The sequence below is a fragment of the Myxocyprinus asiaticus genome, chromosome 1 (assembly GCF_019703515.2).
Source record: "Myxocyprinus asiaticus isolate MX2 ecotype Aquarium Trade chromosome 1, UBuf_Myxa_2, whole genome shotgun sequence".
Classification (NCBI taxonomy): domain Eukaryota; kingdom Metazoa; phylum Chordata; class Actinopteri; order Cypriniformes; family Catostomidae; genus Myxocyprinus; species Myxocyprinus asiaticus.
This window is the reverse complement of record NC_059344.1, coordinates 46,651,572-46,670,577: the sequence shown is the minus strand read 5'-3', so window position 1 is coordinate 46,670,577 and position 19,006 is coordinate 46,651,572. Positions and strand designations below refer to the sequence as shown.

The 19,006-nt window shown below is 35.8% G+C and overlaps 1 protein-coding gene across 7 annotated transcripts in view; it reads right to left on the bottom strand.

Annotated features, from left to right (window-relative positions):
- The window catches only part of LOC127443402 (probable C-mannosyltransferase DPY19L3), a 57,166-nt gene extending 41,518 nt beyond the window's left edge, over positions 1-15,648 (bottom strand). For 2 of the 7 annotated variants that reach the window (XM_051701982.1, XM_051702024.1), the window contains exons 1-5: positions 6,118-6,604; positions 5,450-5,540; positions 1,357-1,478; positions 1,107-1,252; positions 621-744 (exon numbers count right to left, since the gene is read on the bottom strand). In XM_051701982.1, the coding sequence (XP_051557942.1) occupies positions 621-744; positions 1,107-1,252; positions 1,357-1,478; positions 5,450-5,540; positions 6,118-6,408 (774 nt within the window). In that variant the 5' untranslated portion in view covers positions 6,409-6,604. Of the gene's footprint in view, positions 1-620; positions 745-1,106; positions 1,253-1,356; positions 1,479-5,449; positions 5,541-6,117; positions 6,609-12,508; positions 12,625-13,031; positions 13,163-15,061; positions 15,312-15,373 lie in introns of those variants that run through there. The other 5 variants (XM_051702009.1, XM_051702000.1, XM_051701992.1 and 2 more) reach the window with 5 other exon arrangements.
- Between the last annotated feature and the right edge of the window lie 3,358 nt (positions 15,649-19,006).

Sequence of the window (19,006 nt, the reverse complement as noted above, 5' to 3'; positions counted from 1 at the left end):
CATTATTTCACAAAAGTGTTGCGTAAAAGCAACAAACAGTGAAAAATCACTTCACAACTTTACTCTCTTTTAGATTCTCTGTCTTGTCAGACATGTAAATTGTTCCTTATTTAGTCTGAAAGTAACTGAAAGTGATGAGTTTTTAGACTTGATTACACTTATAAATAAAAGAATACTTTTCAAATTTTGCAGGTCTAACTTTGTTTGTTTTTGACTGTCTCATAACCAAACATAATGACATCAAACATGCACCATATGCGCAAGATTTGATTTGAGAACTGCAGCAGAGGTGAATGTGAATAATGACTTATGACCTAATGTTCGGTCACTTAATCACACAAAGTATTGAATTTAGCGTACTAGTCATATGGACTATTTTTTATGGTGCTTTTTGTCCATTTTGGAGTTCGACAGCTTGTGGTCATTATGAACTGGCATTGTATAAAAAATATCCAAGTAATTCAACATAATGGAGAATAAATGGCAGATTTGAAGAACTAAAACAAATGGCTATGGCTTATAAATGTCTAGGACTGATGTCAGATGATGAAGCATATCTAAAACAATTGATACTGGCAACTAAATAGACAACATCTAAATTTGACAGGGCAGAGAAGTACCTGGTGAATGGGTTTTAGATGTGGCCTCAGGTAGCAAGTTATGGCTGCTACCTGAAGAGCGAAGAAAGGTATAGACCAGTTCTCCCTTAAAGAGATGGTAAACTCCACACGTGTGGTGTCCACTCTGCACACAAACATTTACAACACAATCAAACACATAACACAGTCTTTTGCTGTGAGAAAATATATAAAACTTTGTTTCAATTTTCAAAGATAGCTACTTAAAAAATTGAGGTGGCTCGAAGGGGAACGTCCCATGAATTGGCTGCGGCATGTTGCATTGGATAGAACAGCCCTCTAAATGATGACACATTTAATTTCATTTCATTCTGCCCTTAAGAGACTGAATTCATATTTTGAGCTTTCACACTTATCTGAATTCAGATGACCACTGCATAACAATGACCGTTTGCATTTGCTTACTTCTAGATGGATGAACTGCAAAGGTTAGTTTTGTTTGTATGAATGCTTATAATCTCTTTATACCTGTTGAGAATATACCAGACTCCAGTGAGGGCACCAGCCAGCCAGGAGTCACTGAGTAGCCAGCTAGTGATAAAGAGGGCGATGACATAAACTGTCTGCAAAGAAAACACTGTGTAGATGTAGAAATAAACTGGCTCCAAGTAGGCCTGCAAAACACACACATGCACAGAATGAAGGTAAAAAGGTGGATTCTGCAAAAAGTTAAAGAGAATCTACACATCTCACAAAGAAAATTGAAGTGATTAAATACCTGGATGGGTAGTATTTTGTACAAAATGCTAAGGAACACTTCTTGGTAGATATTCATACGCTGTAGAATGTTTATTGTCCTCTTGGATTCAGTAGTGTTGTCATGAATAAGCTCATACAGACCTGGGCACACACACAAACCTTTCGATAAACTTGTTCAAATATCTCAAACTTTCCACAGACATTACTGGGTGATTCTCTCGAAATCCATCAAGGAAATGTCCTCATCCTATTTTACTCTGAAATAAAACAAGATTATTTATTTATGTATTTATTTGGTATTGATTATGACCAAGGCATTTTCTTGACAGGTTTTATAAGAATCACCCTATTACATATTTAGAAGACTTTGACATAAAGCTCAGGGACAATAAACATACAATATACATGTTCAATGCTAACATGCATTGGATAAAAGATACAACATGTCCTATACTAGGTGAGGAAGCTTGTGAACCTTAATATTCTTGATAGCCAATTTTTACATATCAATCTATGATATGTAAAAGGCTAAAATGAAAAGGACTAGATTAAGCAAATAAAACTGAGATTAGAAAAAAAAACAGCCCCCGGTCTTTACTAAACACCAGTCTTCACTGTCTGTGTTGGAAAAAGCATGTAAACTTATAGGATAATCAGTTATATTTGGATGATTGTGTATATAAAACAAACAAACTTTGACTGTTGCCTCTCTGATTTAACTCAACAAAATTGGTTGATGGACTTAATCATGTCCATTCCATAGTACTGTGACTTTCATAAAACGGCAAGTTGTATAATTCTTTGGAGGTCACTTATAAACAAGTGGCAAATGGCTGAATCCCAAATTTGTTATTTAAGAATAGTCAAGTTAAGAGTACACTTAATCCAGATATTAATTTATATAACTTATTCCAGGAGGTTTTGAAAAAAGGGGCAACAACATCATCAGACCCGCCTAACACAAAGCAATATGTGGAACTGATTTCCATATATAGTCTGCTGTGCCACTAGTCATAAGGATATAAGGTATATGTACTTTTACCTACAAAGGAAATATTAGGAAATACATATCAGTAAATACCAATAAAGACAAGTAATATTTCCATAGTAATTAGGACTTAAAATAATAATAATAAATATAGCTGCAAGCAGCGATTAAGGGCCAAGCACAATTTATGAAATTTAGACCATTATGCAATGACCTGGGGCTACATTATAAAAACAAATGGGGGTTATGGGGCAACCTCTAATCAGTGCCAAATTTAAAAAAAACTTTAATTCAAATGGCTCATGGGGCTGCAATAGTAACCAAGTTAAAACTTGTTTTGCCGATATTTCAGAAAAGAACCCACATACTTTCTTCACTGTAAACCATATAATTTCCATTATAATAACTTTTATTAACATTAAAATACATTTTTACATTCTATTAAGCTTAAAAGATTATTTAAACTGCAGCGCTGCCTATTTCCACCATTGAAATCTGCTGCTCGTAAGAACCCGGAAACGGGGTTTCCTGCGGTGTGACATCAGAGTAATTTCATCAATAGCCAATGTTAACATGAGTATGAAACTAACATAAGTAGGTGAGCTGGGACTCAAACTGGGGACCTTCTTGCTGAGAGGCAATAGTGCTACATACTGAGCAACCAGGCCACCCTAAACTTTAGATTCAGCTCACAAAATAATTTCTGAGTTAATGCAGTTCCTAAGAAAACAAAAATGCAATTACACAGTAAGGTATAAATTGCATGCATGATAAAGTAAGCACAACATGCAGATTCAAAGGTCAATACACGTATAATTTTCAAAAGCACTCTAACTAGCAGTATTAAAATAAAGATCCTTTGGTGTAGTGGGCCAGTGCTTGGCACACTAAGCCATTCAGATGACATGGCTGAAGGATGTTTCAACTGATTTCATTGGAATAGTTTGTTAAGGTAGGCAGGGCAAATTATTTTATAGAAGCTGGATTGGAAAAACATACGATTAGTGCCCTGGCTTGCATCCTTTACCTTTAAACTTAATTAAATTAAAAGAGCACACTTCATCAAAGGGCAGCATGCATCCCACACTAAACACAACTGCAAGTAAGCATAGAGTGGATATAATGTACGATGCAAACTCTCAATGATCCACAAGTTGCCCCAAGCTGGGCTTGAACCAGTAACCTTTCAATCTCCAGAGCACATAGGTATTTCTCACCTACCTCTGCGCCACACTGCCACAAGTTTGACAGGTGCTAAAGAGACATACCAAGCTAAGAGTCAGCACACAAAATTGTTGCTGAGATACTATGGTTGTTCATGCAGTTTTTGTAAAATAATAATAATGACAATAATAATAATAATAATAAAAACATTTTCACTACCATTTTCTGAAGACTTAGAATAAGGAAACAATGATAGATAAAAAGTTTTTGCTTAAATTGACTGAGCATTTTGACCACTATGTAGCACTGTACCCAAACTCTTGAAGTGATCTCGAAGACACATACCACTTTTCTTTCAAATCCAACAAAGTGTTCAAAAGATTCATTACTTTGTAATAAAATTCAAAATGGTGGAGACGCCAGAGAGCCGACGCAGCCGATATCAGGTTCGTAAATACTGGTATCCTTGAAATCCTCATGACCTAAGAAATCCATAGACATTAACCTCATAATTTTCGGACAGACTGTTCAAAAGTTATTGGCAGAAAAAGCCATTTGTGAGATTTTTTTTTTTTTTTTTCATAGGTGGCACTGTCTCCAAACTTTGCATGTACCATCAGATCATGGCCAAATGAAGCATATTAAATTTTGCTTTGATAGAACAAAGCTTTGCTGAGATACAACTTCACTTCCAGTATTACACCAACCTCGTTAACTTCGTAACATTGTAATTCGGTAAAGGTTCCATAAGTCAAAAAGAGTTTGATAAATCTTGTGCAGCTCAGTCTAAAGATCATCTGAGAAAATATTTTTGATAATCGGACAAGATTTGTAGATGAAGAATTTTGTTTCTAGACAAAACCGTTCAAAATTTATGCGCAATATAAAAGTGAATTTTTGACTGGCGGTAGAGCTATAGAGTTTGTCCTAGAGACTCAACATTTTGTGTGGAGGGTAGACTTACCCACCCCTATCATTGTGCCAGAATTCATAACTTTCCTTCAAACTGTTCATGGGGCTGCCATACACTCTCAGCCAAAGGAAAATTAATAATAAGAAGAAACTGAACAGATACAATAGGGGCTTACACCTTCAGTGCTTGGCCCTAATAAGCCCATATGCAGATAATAATGCAGAATTTAAAGGGTTCAGTTGTTGTAGGATGGGCCAAAATGGACTAAATTGCCACTAAAACATATAATACAAGTGGTTCTCGGATTTACACAACATCAACTTTCTTTATACAATTGCAGATATGCCATGACATTTGCTATAAAGTTTTATGGTAATCTATTTCCATGATTACTAAGTAGAAAAGCAATGCTCGGAACATGCTTTTACTCTACTAAAGTACAAAGGCCAAACTGTAGTGGTGTCTAGAGAACAGCGGTTGGCATAGCTGCAGTTCTAACCATTTCAGTCTTAATTGGTAATGACCTAATTGTGATGCTTTTCAGTGTAGAAGCACAAAAGGAATTATTTCCAAATGGAGCTTTTAAGGGAATTAGCTTGTCAGAGACCACTTAGAGCAAAGTTGTGCATTTCCTCTTTTTCCTCTATTTTTTGAGACTGGTCACACTCATATGGTTAGATTACGTAATAAAGCATTCCTTCGATTACTCTCGTATTACATAAGTGATAACAGAAAGCAGACAGAGCAGTTCAAGAAACCTGCCATTACTAAATGGACTGATCTAAATAAATAAAGGAAAGAACAAAAATGAGATAAAAAGTATTTAAGGAAGTAATTGGATATCTCTTACATTGTAAAACATTATAAAAACAGAAAGATCCCATTCTCAGGGCTATATTTTCTTTTTTTAACATAAAAAAGATGAGCCATCGTCAGTGGTCCTTAAGAAAGATGACAGGCAGCAAGAGGGATCATATAACCAGTAAATCTGTCTTTCCAGTTTGTGGGAATCAGCTGCACATACAGTATGTGTGTAAATATCTATACCTTGCTGTATAGAAGGGGCCTTCAACATCTGTTTGTAGTAGGAGTAATAAAGGCCACACTCTGTCCGGAAGGAGATTTCACGCTCGACTTCCTAACAGGCAAAAAGAAAGGGGAAAATTCTGTTAAAATTAAGTAGGCCAAGAAACCCAACATGAGTACACAGTGTTAAAATGAAATGCATTTTCCATCTAAGAAAGAAATCAAAGCTGCTATCTGGCTAGCATAAATAGATTTTAGTCGCAATAAAAGCCTTGAGAAAAGCAGCTGCTGTAAATACGGGTAATTTCATAGAGGAAGTGTTTTTTTTTTGTTTTTTTTTTTTTCATAATTAAAAAACATTCAACCAAAAAAATCCATGTGTTCCACATGGATTAGATTCAAATCAAATTTGGGATTAGTTTGAGGAGACTTGTTTTACACATTCATATCTGTTCATAAATTTTAAATGCTTTAATGCTTATTCTTCTAAAACACTGAAAGACACAGAGTCGATTTTAAGAAGTAAAAATGGAGCATAACACAATTAGAACTGGCTGGAAAAGGAATGACTTGATGACTAAGACCACTTGTCATGATACAAAAAGACACACGTTTACATCTTCTTTTAACAATGTCTGTTAGCAACATTCTAGAAGACAAAAATCAAGACAGACCCTGGTTCTGCTAACCTTTAGGTGTGAAAACCACAGTAGGTTCTCATGTATAGAATTAACACACCATGCATGAAACAGCCCAATAACCCCTGCCAACCTCAAACCCACTGCTATGACAACAACCAGCCAACAGCTTTGTCCTGGAATGTGACTCCATGAAAGCTTTGGGCACCCTTCTGTGTCCCCCTGGCCATTCCTATAATCCCTTTGATTGTCTTTTGCCCCAAAGTTTACCAAAGGCAGACTATCCTGGGAGGTCCCTGTGTTATCATCTAAATTGCTGTTCCTCTTGCGACGAACCCTCATCCTCAAATATTATTATCCTGCGTCTTCCCTGTCTTTCCTAGATGTTCCTCTGTCTCTCCCTGTAGAAGACCGTCAGCTCCCTCATTTGTTCTTGAGTATTTCCAGAGTTTCTTGCCCAAAAGCTTTATAGCGTACGTATTAAAACAATAACACAAAACCTCATGAGATAATTTCTACGCTCCAGTCGGCACCAAACAACAATCTGCTGAAGGAAAATTTTACATGTGATCAGACAGAGGGGCTGAGACAGGAAGGAAAGCATGTGGGCCGCACAACTTGTGACCTCTTGGTATTCAGTGAAAAAAAAAAAAGTAAAAAAAAACAAAAAAACACTTGGACCATAATTTAAAAAGATTGTAGCATTTGTAAAAACAATTATTTGAGCTAAAATTGGAACCACATTCACCTTGAAATGAAGAAAGTGAGGTTCTATAACTGTCAAAGAGATAACTTCACACAAAATGAATTTAGGAGCTTTCCAGTGGCAGCTGTCTCCGCCGCAGGACAGTCTCCCAGAGGAGACACATACAGGACTGCAAATGCCTTTGCTCAAAAATTATGGCAATATCTAGACATCACTGACGAAATTCATGTATACTGTTTTACATTTACAAAACTTCTGCTAAAAAGTTAAGCAAGGATTACAAAAACAACACAGAATTTGCCTGTTTTTAATGAAGACTCTCTGCAGTAACATTTGATTAGCTGCTACACCAGTGAGCATTCTCACAGCTGAAACAGAACAGGCAATTAATTTGCAGTACAATTTATTTTGCCAGTAAATAAAGCACTCGCTTTATGCTCACTCAGTCCTGTAGGCGTTCTTCAACTGCAGACGAAAGAAACATATGGAGAAGAAAACTGTGGTCATCCAGTCCTTGCAAGCATGATTCAGAAGGTACCAGTCACATTTACAAATGCAAGAGTGCAGATGAAAGTATGATGACTCATAAGCAAGCCATAAAATACCAACTGGTGTGCATGTGCTTCCCTTTTTCCACTGCAGTCACACTCTGACTTAAATTTTTTGAAATCTGAGATAACCTGTAGTACTTTACCATGCCAGAACAAAAAGGATACACATACAGTACTGTGCAAAAGTCTTAGGCACATAAGATGTTTCACAAAAGCATTTGTCTTAAGATGGTTATTTATATCTTCAGCTTTAGTGTGTCAATAGGAAACATAAATGTTAGACTCCCAAACATTACTTTTGCAAATAGAAAAGATTAGAATAGAAGAACAGGGAGCCCTGCAACAGATGGCATGGCCCCCACAAAGCCCCCCACTGAACATTGTGTCAGTCTGAGATTACATATAGAGACAGAAGCAGTTGAGACAGCCTAAATAGATAGAAGAACTGGGGCGAATTCTCCAAGAAGCTTGGAACATCCTATCTGCCAACAACCAAGAAAAACTGTGTCCAGGTGTACCTAGGAGAATTGGTGCTGTTTTAAATGCAAAGGTGGTCACACCGAATATTGAGTTAGCTTTTTTATGTTTACTAAACTTTGTATGACATTAAGTAATAAATGAAAACTATTCATGTCATTATTTTTTAAGACATCCTCACTATGCAACATTTTTCACAAGTGCCTAAAACTTTTGCACAGTACTGTATTAGTTCAAATATAGAGTGCCATCTGTAACATCCCTTATAAAAAAATTTAAAAAAGTGAAGTGATTTCCACTGTCCACTATTCCAGTTTACAGTGTCCATTTTGCGCCCTAGAGTTGGGGTACTAGAATTCAGACTTGGACTTGAAGTCAGACTCTGACTTGAGTATGGTCTCAAGTCCAGCTATATCCATAAATGGATAGTTGCGCCCCTGATATTGACACTCCAGTTTAAATCCAAATCCAACTCAGTCCCCCTTTGGACTCGGACTTGACTCAAACTTGATTAGTTCATATGAAGGTAAAATAGTGCCTAAATGATCTGCATGCGCAAAGTAAGATTTGTAAAAGCGTAAATGAAGTAACAAGCGTAATAGAAAAATTTGCATGCACAGAGTAAGATCTGTGAAAGCGTAAATCAAATCACAAGTGTAAAAATAAATTGCAGAACATTTTGTAAAGGTGTAAATCAAGTTGCAAGCGTAAGAAAATGCTTTAATGCTTTGCATAAGTGGAATTCATCTGTTGTGAATCTGTAATTTCGTATTAACACAAAGTATATTTGGTGTGCATTCTTCTGACTCCCTTTTATTCGCGCTTACAATTTTGGCATTGTTTTTACACCTAAACATGGCCAAAAACATTGCAAACCTGCAATCAGCGATATGCAAGCAAAGAAAGGGTGTCATGAACAGCAAAACGGGTTGACTGTGTAGAATCAGTCTGTATGTGTAAAATAAACTACTGCAAACATGTAAATGAGTTGTGTTTGTGGCATAAATATTTTCCAGAAATAATCTGATATACACTGTTCCGTCTTATCTTTGTTGCACTCACACTTTTGGCACAAATTTCTTACTGAAAAGAGTTTTGCAAGCGCAAGGGGGAAGGCGGGTCTACCTGCTTCAAGTAACCAATTAAATGAGATTTTCGTTGACCAGTTTACTCTGACCTGATTGGTTTGATAATGTGACAGGCAGCTTCTTCTTCATATGGCACAGCGTCATTCCTCTGGGTATCTCTCCTCTCTTAAATATTAAACTGAAATATTAATACATACACAATTTAATTATATTCAATATTAATTATCATTGGAAAGGCATTTTGGTGAATAGATGGAATTAGCTGGTATCACAGAACTCATACTAGAAAACAAATTAATAAAGTAAGCCATATAAAACAAAACTCTGTGAACATATAGACAGATAGTTTACTTATATAATTTTGTTTTTTAGAATGAGTTCAATTATACCAGCAAGTTCCATCCATCCATCCACCCATTTGCCATGTCAATGATAATTGAAAGTAATTAAAATATAATTAAAATAATAAACAGCAACGAGAAGAAATATTTGAAAACAAGATTTAGATTTATATCAATAAATGGAGTCAGCTCAACTTTACACTCGCAATAAAAGAATGTGTATGTATTAATATTTCAGTTTAATATTTAAGCGAGAAGAGATACCCAGAGTAACAACGCTGATCCATATGAAGAAGAAGCTGTCTGTCATGTTATTAAACCAATCAGGTCAGAGTAAACTGGTCAAGTAAAACCTCATTTGATTGGTTACTAGGAGCAGGTAGACCCACACCAAGAATACACACCAAATTTACTTTGTGTTAATACGAAATTACTAATTTACAACACATGAATTACACTTATGCAAAGCATTAAATTATTGCTAATATTTTTTTTCTTACACTTGCAACTTGATTTACACTTTTAAAAAACTTTCTGTACACATGCAAAATATTTTTACACTGGCAATTTGATTTACGCTTTCACAAATATTACTCTGCGTGCAAATGTGCCTTCTGGCCGACGCTTCAGAGCTCTGAGCACCAGAACCATCAGGCACAGGAACAGTTTTTTCCCTCAGGCTATCCATCCCATGAACAGTTAAATTGACCCACTGAGCAATAACTATGTGCAATACACAGTTTAGTCTTTTTTATATTTATCCAACACATCCAACATCTTCTGCCATTTCATTCCTCTGGAGAAAAAAAATAAATAATAAAAAAAACATTTGCACTGTACATAACAGATTTGTATTTGCACTGTACATAACAGATGTGAATTAGATTGCACTACGTATGTGTGTATGTATGTATGTACGTGTGTGTGTGTGTGTGTATGTGTGTGTGTGTGTGTGTGTGTGTATGTACATATGTGTATAACTATTTTTTATTATTATCTATGTCTTGCTGCTGTTTTTGTATTGTTTTTGTATTGTTGTACACTGGAAGCTCCTGTCACCAAGACAAATTCCTTGTATGTGTAAGCATACTTGGCAATAAAGCTGATTCTGATATGTTTCTATCAAGCTTGTAACTTCATTTACGCTTTTACAAATCTTACTCTGCGCATGCAAATCATTTAGGCAGTATTTTCACTTTTGTTCTTTACAGACAGATAAAAAAGTAAAAATAAATTTTTATTTGAATCACAAATAGCACGAATGTGCTAAAAACTGAGACTTTTCTGTCATTAATGAACAAATCGAAACAACTGTGTGCAAATCTGTGACATGCATGTTGTTCTCTTAAAATGAGAGTAACCTTTTTAGCGCTTGTCATACAAATGGATGTAAACTTAATGTTATTACCTGTACATTTTACACATTATTTCAAACATTGATAACTCATATCACTATTATATATACAATTTCATGATATTATATTATTTTGGTAGAATTTTTATATTTTTAAATGTGATTATAATAATAATGACAAACAAATTATTAAAAAAAAAAAAAAAAAAATTATATATATATATATATATATATATATATATATATATATATATATATATATATATATATATATATATATATATATATATACACTTAAACATGCCTTTCCAAGACAGGTTCTGTTCAGTTCTATTGCTTGTTCTGCAACTGATCAGCCTGAATGTAGCCCACTATTTTAGAAGGCTTTTTTTTTTTTTTTTGTGATCTTCTCTTATAAAAGTATACTAGAAACTCTTAATATTTAAACTTTGATAATTTATTTTGTGTATTAAAAAAAATATTTTGATGAGAAATGATAACGTGTACTTTGTGCAAAAAATAAATAAAAAATGTTCTTTAATACTTCCTTATTTAAGAATCAAGATTATGGGGGGCCTGGGTATCTCAGCGAGTATTGACGCTGACTACCACCCCTGGAGTCGTGAATTCGAATCCAGGGTGTTCTGAGTGACTCCAGCCAGGTCTCCTAAGCAACCAAATTGGCCCAGTTGCTAGAGATGGTAGAGTCACATGGGGTAACCTCCTCGTGGTCGCGATTAGTGGTTCTCGCTCTCAATGGGGTGCATGGTAAGTTATGCTTGGATCGTAGAGCGTAGCATGAGAATCCACATGCAGAGTCTCCGTGGTGTCATGCACAACGAGCTATGTGATAAGATGCGTGGATTGACTGTCTCAGAAGCGAAGGCAACTAGGACTTGTCCTCCGCCACCCGGATTGAGGTGAGTAACTGCGCCACCATGAGGACCTGCTAAGTAGTGGAAATTGGGCATTCCAAATAAAAAAGATTAAAAAAAAGGAATCAAGATTAAACCGAATCGTGAATATCATATCGTATACCGAACCGAATTGTGAGATGACAATATCGTCCCATCCCTTGTGCATAGTAATTCAGAGCATTTATAAGAGCATTATGTCATGAGAAACAAAATATACTATGTATGGAATGTTCCATAAAAGAAGCTAAAGTTTGAATATTGTAAGGCTTTGATTTAAAAAAGAAGGATGAAACAGAACACAGGCATAAAAAAAAAAAAAAAAAAAAAAAAGAAACTGCATGCCTGACACTATAAATAAATATATGAACAACAAGGAAAAATTGTGATCTATTTCAAAACTAGCGGCTGTAAATCATGCACTGAGACATGCCTATCCAACTGAACATGACATAACTTTTTTGGCTCAGTGATTTCTTCTGTTTTAGCTCTGGAAGTCATAATGTGATCTGCAGCCCAAACTCTGGCTAACAGTTTATGTGACTGCCAAAGTATAATAATCTTTCAGCATAAAAAAATAATCTTTCAGCACATATTGAAAATAATTCTTTTTCAATAGAAAATGCGTGTGAGACTTTAAGATGATAACACCATCACTGACTAAACTACACATTATGAATCTAGAACTCTTGAGCTGTTTTTTGTATTAGGCATGTAGCCTAAGAACACTCAAAAGACCTTTGTCTTTCCTTCAAAGCCTGCAAAGTAAATGTTTGCCTCCCTCTCTAAATACACATATTGCAAAAACATTCTGTCCAGAATTCTTCCCACATAAACCGAACCCACACTAGAAACAGGCCAAAATTAAGCTACATCTTACATGTACTGTATATTTTAACTTTCCCAGGACACTATAAAAAATGTAAATAAAAGATTTAAGCTCTGGGTGTATTATAGAAAGATCCTAACTTAAGATAGGAAGTTTTCTGAAATATGCCCCCTGGATTTTACCTTTATATTGGAGAACCACAGGTCATTTTCATGAAGTGTAGCCACATAGATGCAGCACAGCAGGCCCAGGCTAACTCCCACTATTGAGCCAGTGATTAGACACAATATGAAACCACCTGGAGAGAATCACAGTAATATTACTGTGTACAGTACACTATATAAACAACCCATATGAAAAATATATTAAAAAAATAAATTAAAAAAAAGGAAAAGAGACATGCATGAGCTATAGTTAACATTATATGACTAGCCCACAACTTAAATCCTATGTAAGCACTGGTTTACTTATTTTCAAGTTCAAGCAATAAGCAACAAACGAGTAAAAAAACAACAACAACAAAATTGAAAGAAAAAGGAGGGCTGCACATCCATCAAATATTCTGTCTTGTATTTGCAAAATGTTTTAAACTTGATTCACATGGTCTGTCTTTAAATACTTTTAATCTTTATATTCACATCTCAAGGATCTGGCTCATCTTATCCAGCTTAATCTTAAATTTACTACTTCAGCAACAGAACTGACCTGTTGCAAACCTCTCTGTGGGTTCAGCTATACACTCTGGCTTCAGGTTCTGAATTCTGGGCCCCGGGTCCTTTCCTTTGCTGCTCTTCCTCTGTCTGAGTGCAGTCATACTGGAAAATAGGTTTCGAAACCTGGTGAGACATTGCAAACACATGCTTAATACAGGGTACAATGGGGCTAAAGGCTCCCCGGTGTAAAAGGCTCCTTTGGTTTTATTTTCTCCAAAAACACTAAATGGCAACCAAAACTACCACAGGACTTTCCTAAACACCTGTTTGTCACTATGAACTGCAAAATGTTCCTGTTCCATGAGATCATTGCGTGTAATCTCTAAAGGTTGGTTTTGAGGCAATTAGATCTAACATTTATTTATACTGAATATATATATATATATATATATATATATATATATATACACACACCGATCAGCCACAACATTAAAACCACCTGCCTAATATTGTGTAGGTCCCCCTCGTGCTGCCAAAACAGCGCCAACCCGCATCCCAAAATAGCATTTCTGAGCACAACTTTACAGAGCAGTTATCTGAGTTACCGTAGACTTTGTCAGTTCAAACCAGTCTGGCCATTCTCTGTTGACCTCTCTCATCAACAAGGCGTGTCCGTCCACAGAACTGCCCCTCACTGGATAGTTTTTGTTTTTGGCATTCAGAGTAAATTCTAGAGACTGTTGTGCATGAAAATCCCAGGAGATCAGCAGTTACAGAAATACTCAAACCAGCCCATCTGGCACCAACAATCATCCATGCGATTATCTAATCAGCCAATTGTGTGGCAGCAGTACAGTGCATAAAATCACGCAGACACAGGTCAGGAGCTTCAGTTAATGTTCACATCAACCATCAAAATGAAAAAAAAAAAAAAAAAATGATCTCAGTGATTTGGATCATGGCATGTTTGTTGGTGCCAGACGGGCTGGTTTGAGTATTTCTGTAACTGCTTATCTCCTGGGATTTTCACACACAACAGTCTCTAGAATTTACTCCAAATGTTGCCAAAAACAAAAAACATCCAGTGAGCGGCAGTTCTGTGGACGGAAATGCCTTATTAATGAGAAAGGTCAACAGAGAATGGCCAGACTGGTTCGAACTGACAGAGTCTTTGGTAACTCAGATAACCACTCTGTACAACTGTGGTGAGAAGAATATCATCTCAGAATGCTATTTTGAGATGCGGGTTGTCGCTGTTTTGGCGGCACGAGGGGGACCTACACAATATTAGGCAGGTGGTTTAAATGTTGTGGCTGATCAGTGTATATACTTATATACACACACACACACACACACACACACAGTTGAAGTCAGAAGTTTACATACACTTAGACTAAAGTCATTAAGATCATTTTTTAACCACTCCACAGATTTAATATTAGCAAACCATAGTTTTGGCAAGTAGTTTAGGACATCTACTTTGAGCATGACACGAGTAATTTTCCTAACAATTGTTTACAGGCAGATTGACAAAAATGATGAAGCAGGTCACATGTATGATTAGTAGGCTTATATAATATAGCCTAACATAGGCTATCATAAGACTATACATTGTATATCTTCAATCTGTTACGCTTCAATTAATCACATCTATGAATCAATAACATCTTATATTTATTGGAACACAAATAAAAAAATGTAATAAATAACAGGACTTATAGGCCTAAATAATATAAAGGCTTCAGTGTGTATTTAAATATATTAGAATTATTCCAATCACAGACTTGCATAGCGGGATGTGTTTTAAGTGCATTATTTCAGAACTGTTGATACAGTCCACACACAAAGAAAGATTAAAGCGCACACTGTCAACATGTTTCTGTCCAAATGTGTGCAATGTAATAGACATCCCCATCACATTGCAATTAAACACAATAATTCAACCCGCCTCTCTAGCGGTGTTGACAAACACTTGTCTGGGATATAATCATCTATAACCGTTATCCCAGAAATTCTAGAGCTAACGGCGCCTAAATGTTTCTCCATTCATGTTGCTTCATGATACTTTCACGAACTACGTACCAGTTAAACAGCTAGAGAGCGTCCTGCACACTGCAAACGCAAGAGAGCACTCTAAATTATGATCGCCCGGACAGCGAAACAAAACAGCAAACCACCTCGGCTCGTTCGTTCGTTCATTCATTCATTGGCAGGCCTATGTTTTGCAGCGGCGTTTCCTGTTCTCAGCTCAGCAACAATGTCAAAAGATCTCAGATTGCATCAGCCGCTAATCTCGTTCTCATGCGAGCTGCTGCCCACCTCACCTCTCACTTTCCCTCATGCGCTTTCACTCACTGTAAAACAATGCAAATGAATATTCACTAATCCACTCACGTCTCTCACCCTGTTCAATAGAGCTCGTAGTAGCTCCTCCTTTCTCACGGACACTCGCCTCCGGTCTGTGAGCGCTGCATGAAAACAAACCTCTTGCCCGTACAATTAACAGGAATTAACATAAAGACACCGTATTAGGAAAGAGAGCAGTTATTTATGTCGCCGGCTTGTTTATTTTTCTTCTTGAGTGGATTGACAGCATACAACAGCACACCGTCGCGTAGAGAAATGAATGGCTTTAAAGTGAACAAGAGCGCTTCCTCTGTTACATCCAGCGCCTCATCCTTCCTGAGATACTCTCTACCTTCAGAGTCCCACTAGAGTCCCCACCTGCCCCGGGACACGTGGCTAGCACACCTCTCCATAATTTATATGGTAACTAAACTAATAAACTAAACCACTGAACTAAATTACAACAAGGCAGTTATTGATGTTGGGATGTCATGGGGATGGAAACAAAAAAGAAGACTGTTAAACACTCCCCTACCAAAAATTCCCGATAATAAGTGTCTAAAATACCATTGTTACTGTAGGTTATTATTAGGCTATTGGGTAGCAGTTGACATTACATGTCAACAAGGCAAGCAGCAAAATAAGTTTGACATGATGCTCTCCATCTAAAGGTATTTTAAACAACGCTTTCTATATGCTTTCCATGGCCTAATGTCAATATTAATAGAGAACTTACATGTTTGTACTTTTTAAAATGCATGGGTCACAGTTTGATGTCTATAAAGTTTAGGTCCATGTTATTTGTCAACTACCTTAACCATTAAACGCATACCTCAGGTCTTTAGAGGCCCGGGACCTCATTTCTCCCCCGTACCTCATCCATTTTTTTATTTATTTATTTGAGTTGTGCCCACACCTCTTTAGTATTTCTCAGTCTTTCTCTTATAAATAGCGTAACACACACACACACACACACACACACACACACACACATATATATATATATATATATATATATATATATATATATCACACACACACACACACACACACAAATTACTGTGCAAAAGTTTTAGGCACTTGTGAAAAATGTTGCATAGTGAGGATGTCTTCAAAAATAATGACATAAATAGTTTTCATTTATCACTTAATGTCATACAAAGTCCAGTAAACATAAAAAAGCTAAATCAATATTCGGTGTGACCACCTTTGCCTTTAAAACAGCACCAATTCTCCTAGGTACACTTGGACACAGTTTTTCTTGGTTATTGGCAGATAGGATGTTCCAAGCTTCTTGGAGAATTCGCCCCAGTTCTTCTATCTATTTAGGCTGTCTCAACTGCTTCTGTCTCTTTATGTAACCTCAGACTGACATGATGTTCAGTGGGGGGCTTTGTGGAGTCCATGACATCTGTTGCAGGGCTCCCTGTTCTTCTATTCTAATCTTTTCTATTTGCAAAAGTAATGTTTGTGAGTCTAACATTTATATTTCTTATTGACACACTAAAGCTGAAGATATAAATAACAATCTTAAGACAAATGCTTATGTGAAACATCTTATGTGCCAAAGACCTTTGCACAGTACTGTATATATAGCACTCAGCCACAACATTGAAACCACCTGCCTAATATTGTGTAGGTCCCCTCGTGCCGCCAAAACAGCACCAACCCGATCACAGAATAGCATTCTGAGATGATATTCTTTTCACCACAATTGTACAGAGCGGTTATCTGAGTTACCGTAGACTTTTCGAACCAGTCTGGCCATTCCCTTTTGACCTCTCTCATCAACAAGGCAGGTTAGCACTGTTTTGGTGGCATGAGGGGGACCTACACAATATTAGGCAGGTGGTTTCAATGTTGTGGCTGAGTGGTATATATACAGTACTGTGCAAAAGTTTATAACATATGAACAGTGTGATGGCTATTGTCATTTGTCATTTGGGTGTACACCTGAAATTATGTACAGTAAGTTGTGAGTCTATTTATGACTCAAGAAGGGCCTGAGAAAGTACTTACGTGCAGGGTTGGGGAGTAACTGAATACATGTAACAGGATTACGTATTTAAAATACAAAGTATAAGTAACTGTATTCCACTACAGTTACAATTTAAATAATTGGTAATTAGAATACAGTTACGTTCAAAAAGTATTTTGATTACTGAAGAGATTACTTTGCATTTTATTGTCATTTGTTTCATTTAATATTTAGTCCTTTCAGATGAAAAACATGTATACATATAAATGATGCGATACAAAATGCATTTGAACAGCGGTGAAACACTTTCTTATGATGTGTTACATTCATACGAGCAGACAGACAAGTAAGTTTGAAGTAAGTTTGGAGCATCTTTGCTTAAATTGTCATCTTTACGCTAAGCTAAAATGCTATTTCTAGCCATTTTACATACATATGTTACCAGGCACGGTCAGTTTTGTTTATCAAGAAAATTCACGTTGGATCATAATATTTGTTTTTTTTTCTAGTAAGACCTTTGATATTAGGGCAAAAATCATATTCTGGATAATAATTTTTTTATTGTTTTCCTGTAAAAATATCTAAAAAATCCTGTAAACAAGATCAATTTGATTTATCTTGTTTAACAACACTGCATAAGATATTTAGGTTTTTCAGAGAATGTATTTTTAACATGTGTATTTTGTCTTACTGTACTGGCAGAGTTTTTATAGTCAAAACAAGTGAAAAAATCTACCAGTGCTGAAGAAGTAATCCAAAGTATTTAGAATACGTTACTGACCTTGAGTAATCTAACGGAATACGTTACAAATGACATTTTACAGCATGTATTCTGTAATCTGTAGTAGAATACATTTCAAAAGTAACCCTCCCAACCCTGCTTATGTGTAGCTTATGTGTTATGTGTAGCTCAGTCTGTGTTAGATAGCCTGTTGTGTCTCATGAAATTGTGTGAAAGTAATAAACCTGTTTTAGATTTGTCCTGATTTATTGCATCATCTCTTTGATATATGAAAAATAAATCAGAATATATTCTCTTCTATTATTTTCTGATTGTCTTGAAAATGCTTTGAAAATGTTACACTATCTGGGCATTTTGTGGATCTATTTGTGATAGATATACACTACTGGTCAAAAGTTTTGAAACACTTATTCTTTATTATATTTTTTTTTTCTTCACATTTTAGAATAATAGTAAAGTCATCAAAACTATGGAATAACAGAAATAGAATTATGGGAATTATGTTGTGACTAAACAAAATGCAAAATAAATCAAAACTGTGTTATATTTTAGCATCTTCAAAGTAGTCACCCTTTGCCTAGAATTTGCAGACATGTACTCTTGACATTTTCTCAACCAACTTCTTGAGGTATCACTCTGGGATGCTTTTTAAACAGTATTGAAGGAGTTCCTATCAATGTTGGGCACTTATTGGCTGCTTATCTTTATTATTTGGTCCAAGTCATCAATTTCAAAAACTTTTTTTATTTTTTTTAATTAAATTTTAGTTTTGTAATGAAATAAATTAATATGGTGGCACAATTATATTTTTGTCTACAAAACTAATTTCAAACATTTAAACATACGCCTTCAGATCAAAAGATTTTTAAGATCATGAGAGACATTTCAGTCAAGTGTTTCAAAACTTTTGACCGGTAGTGTACGTGCCGGGTCTCCAAGCACCTGAGTATTTTGTAATGTT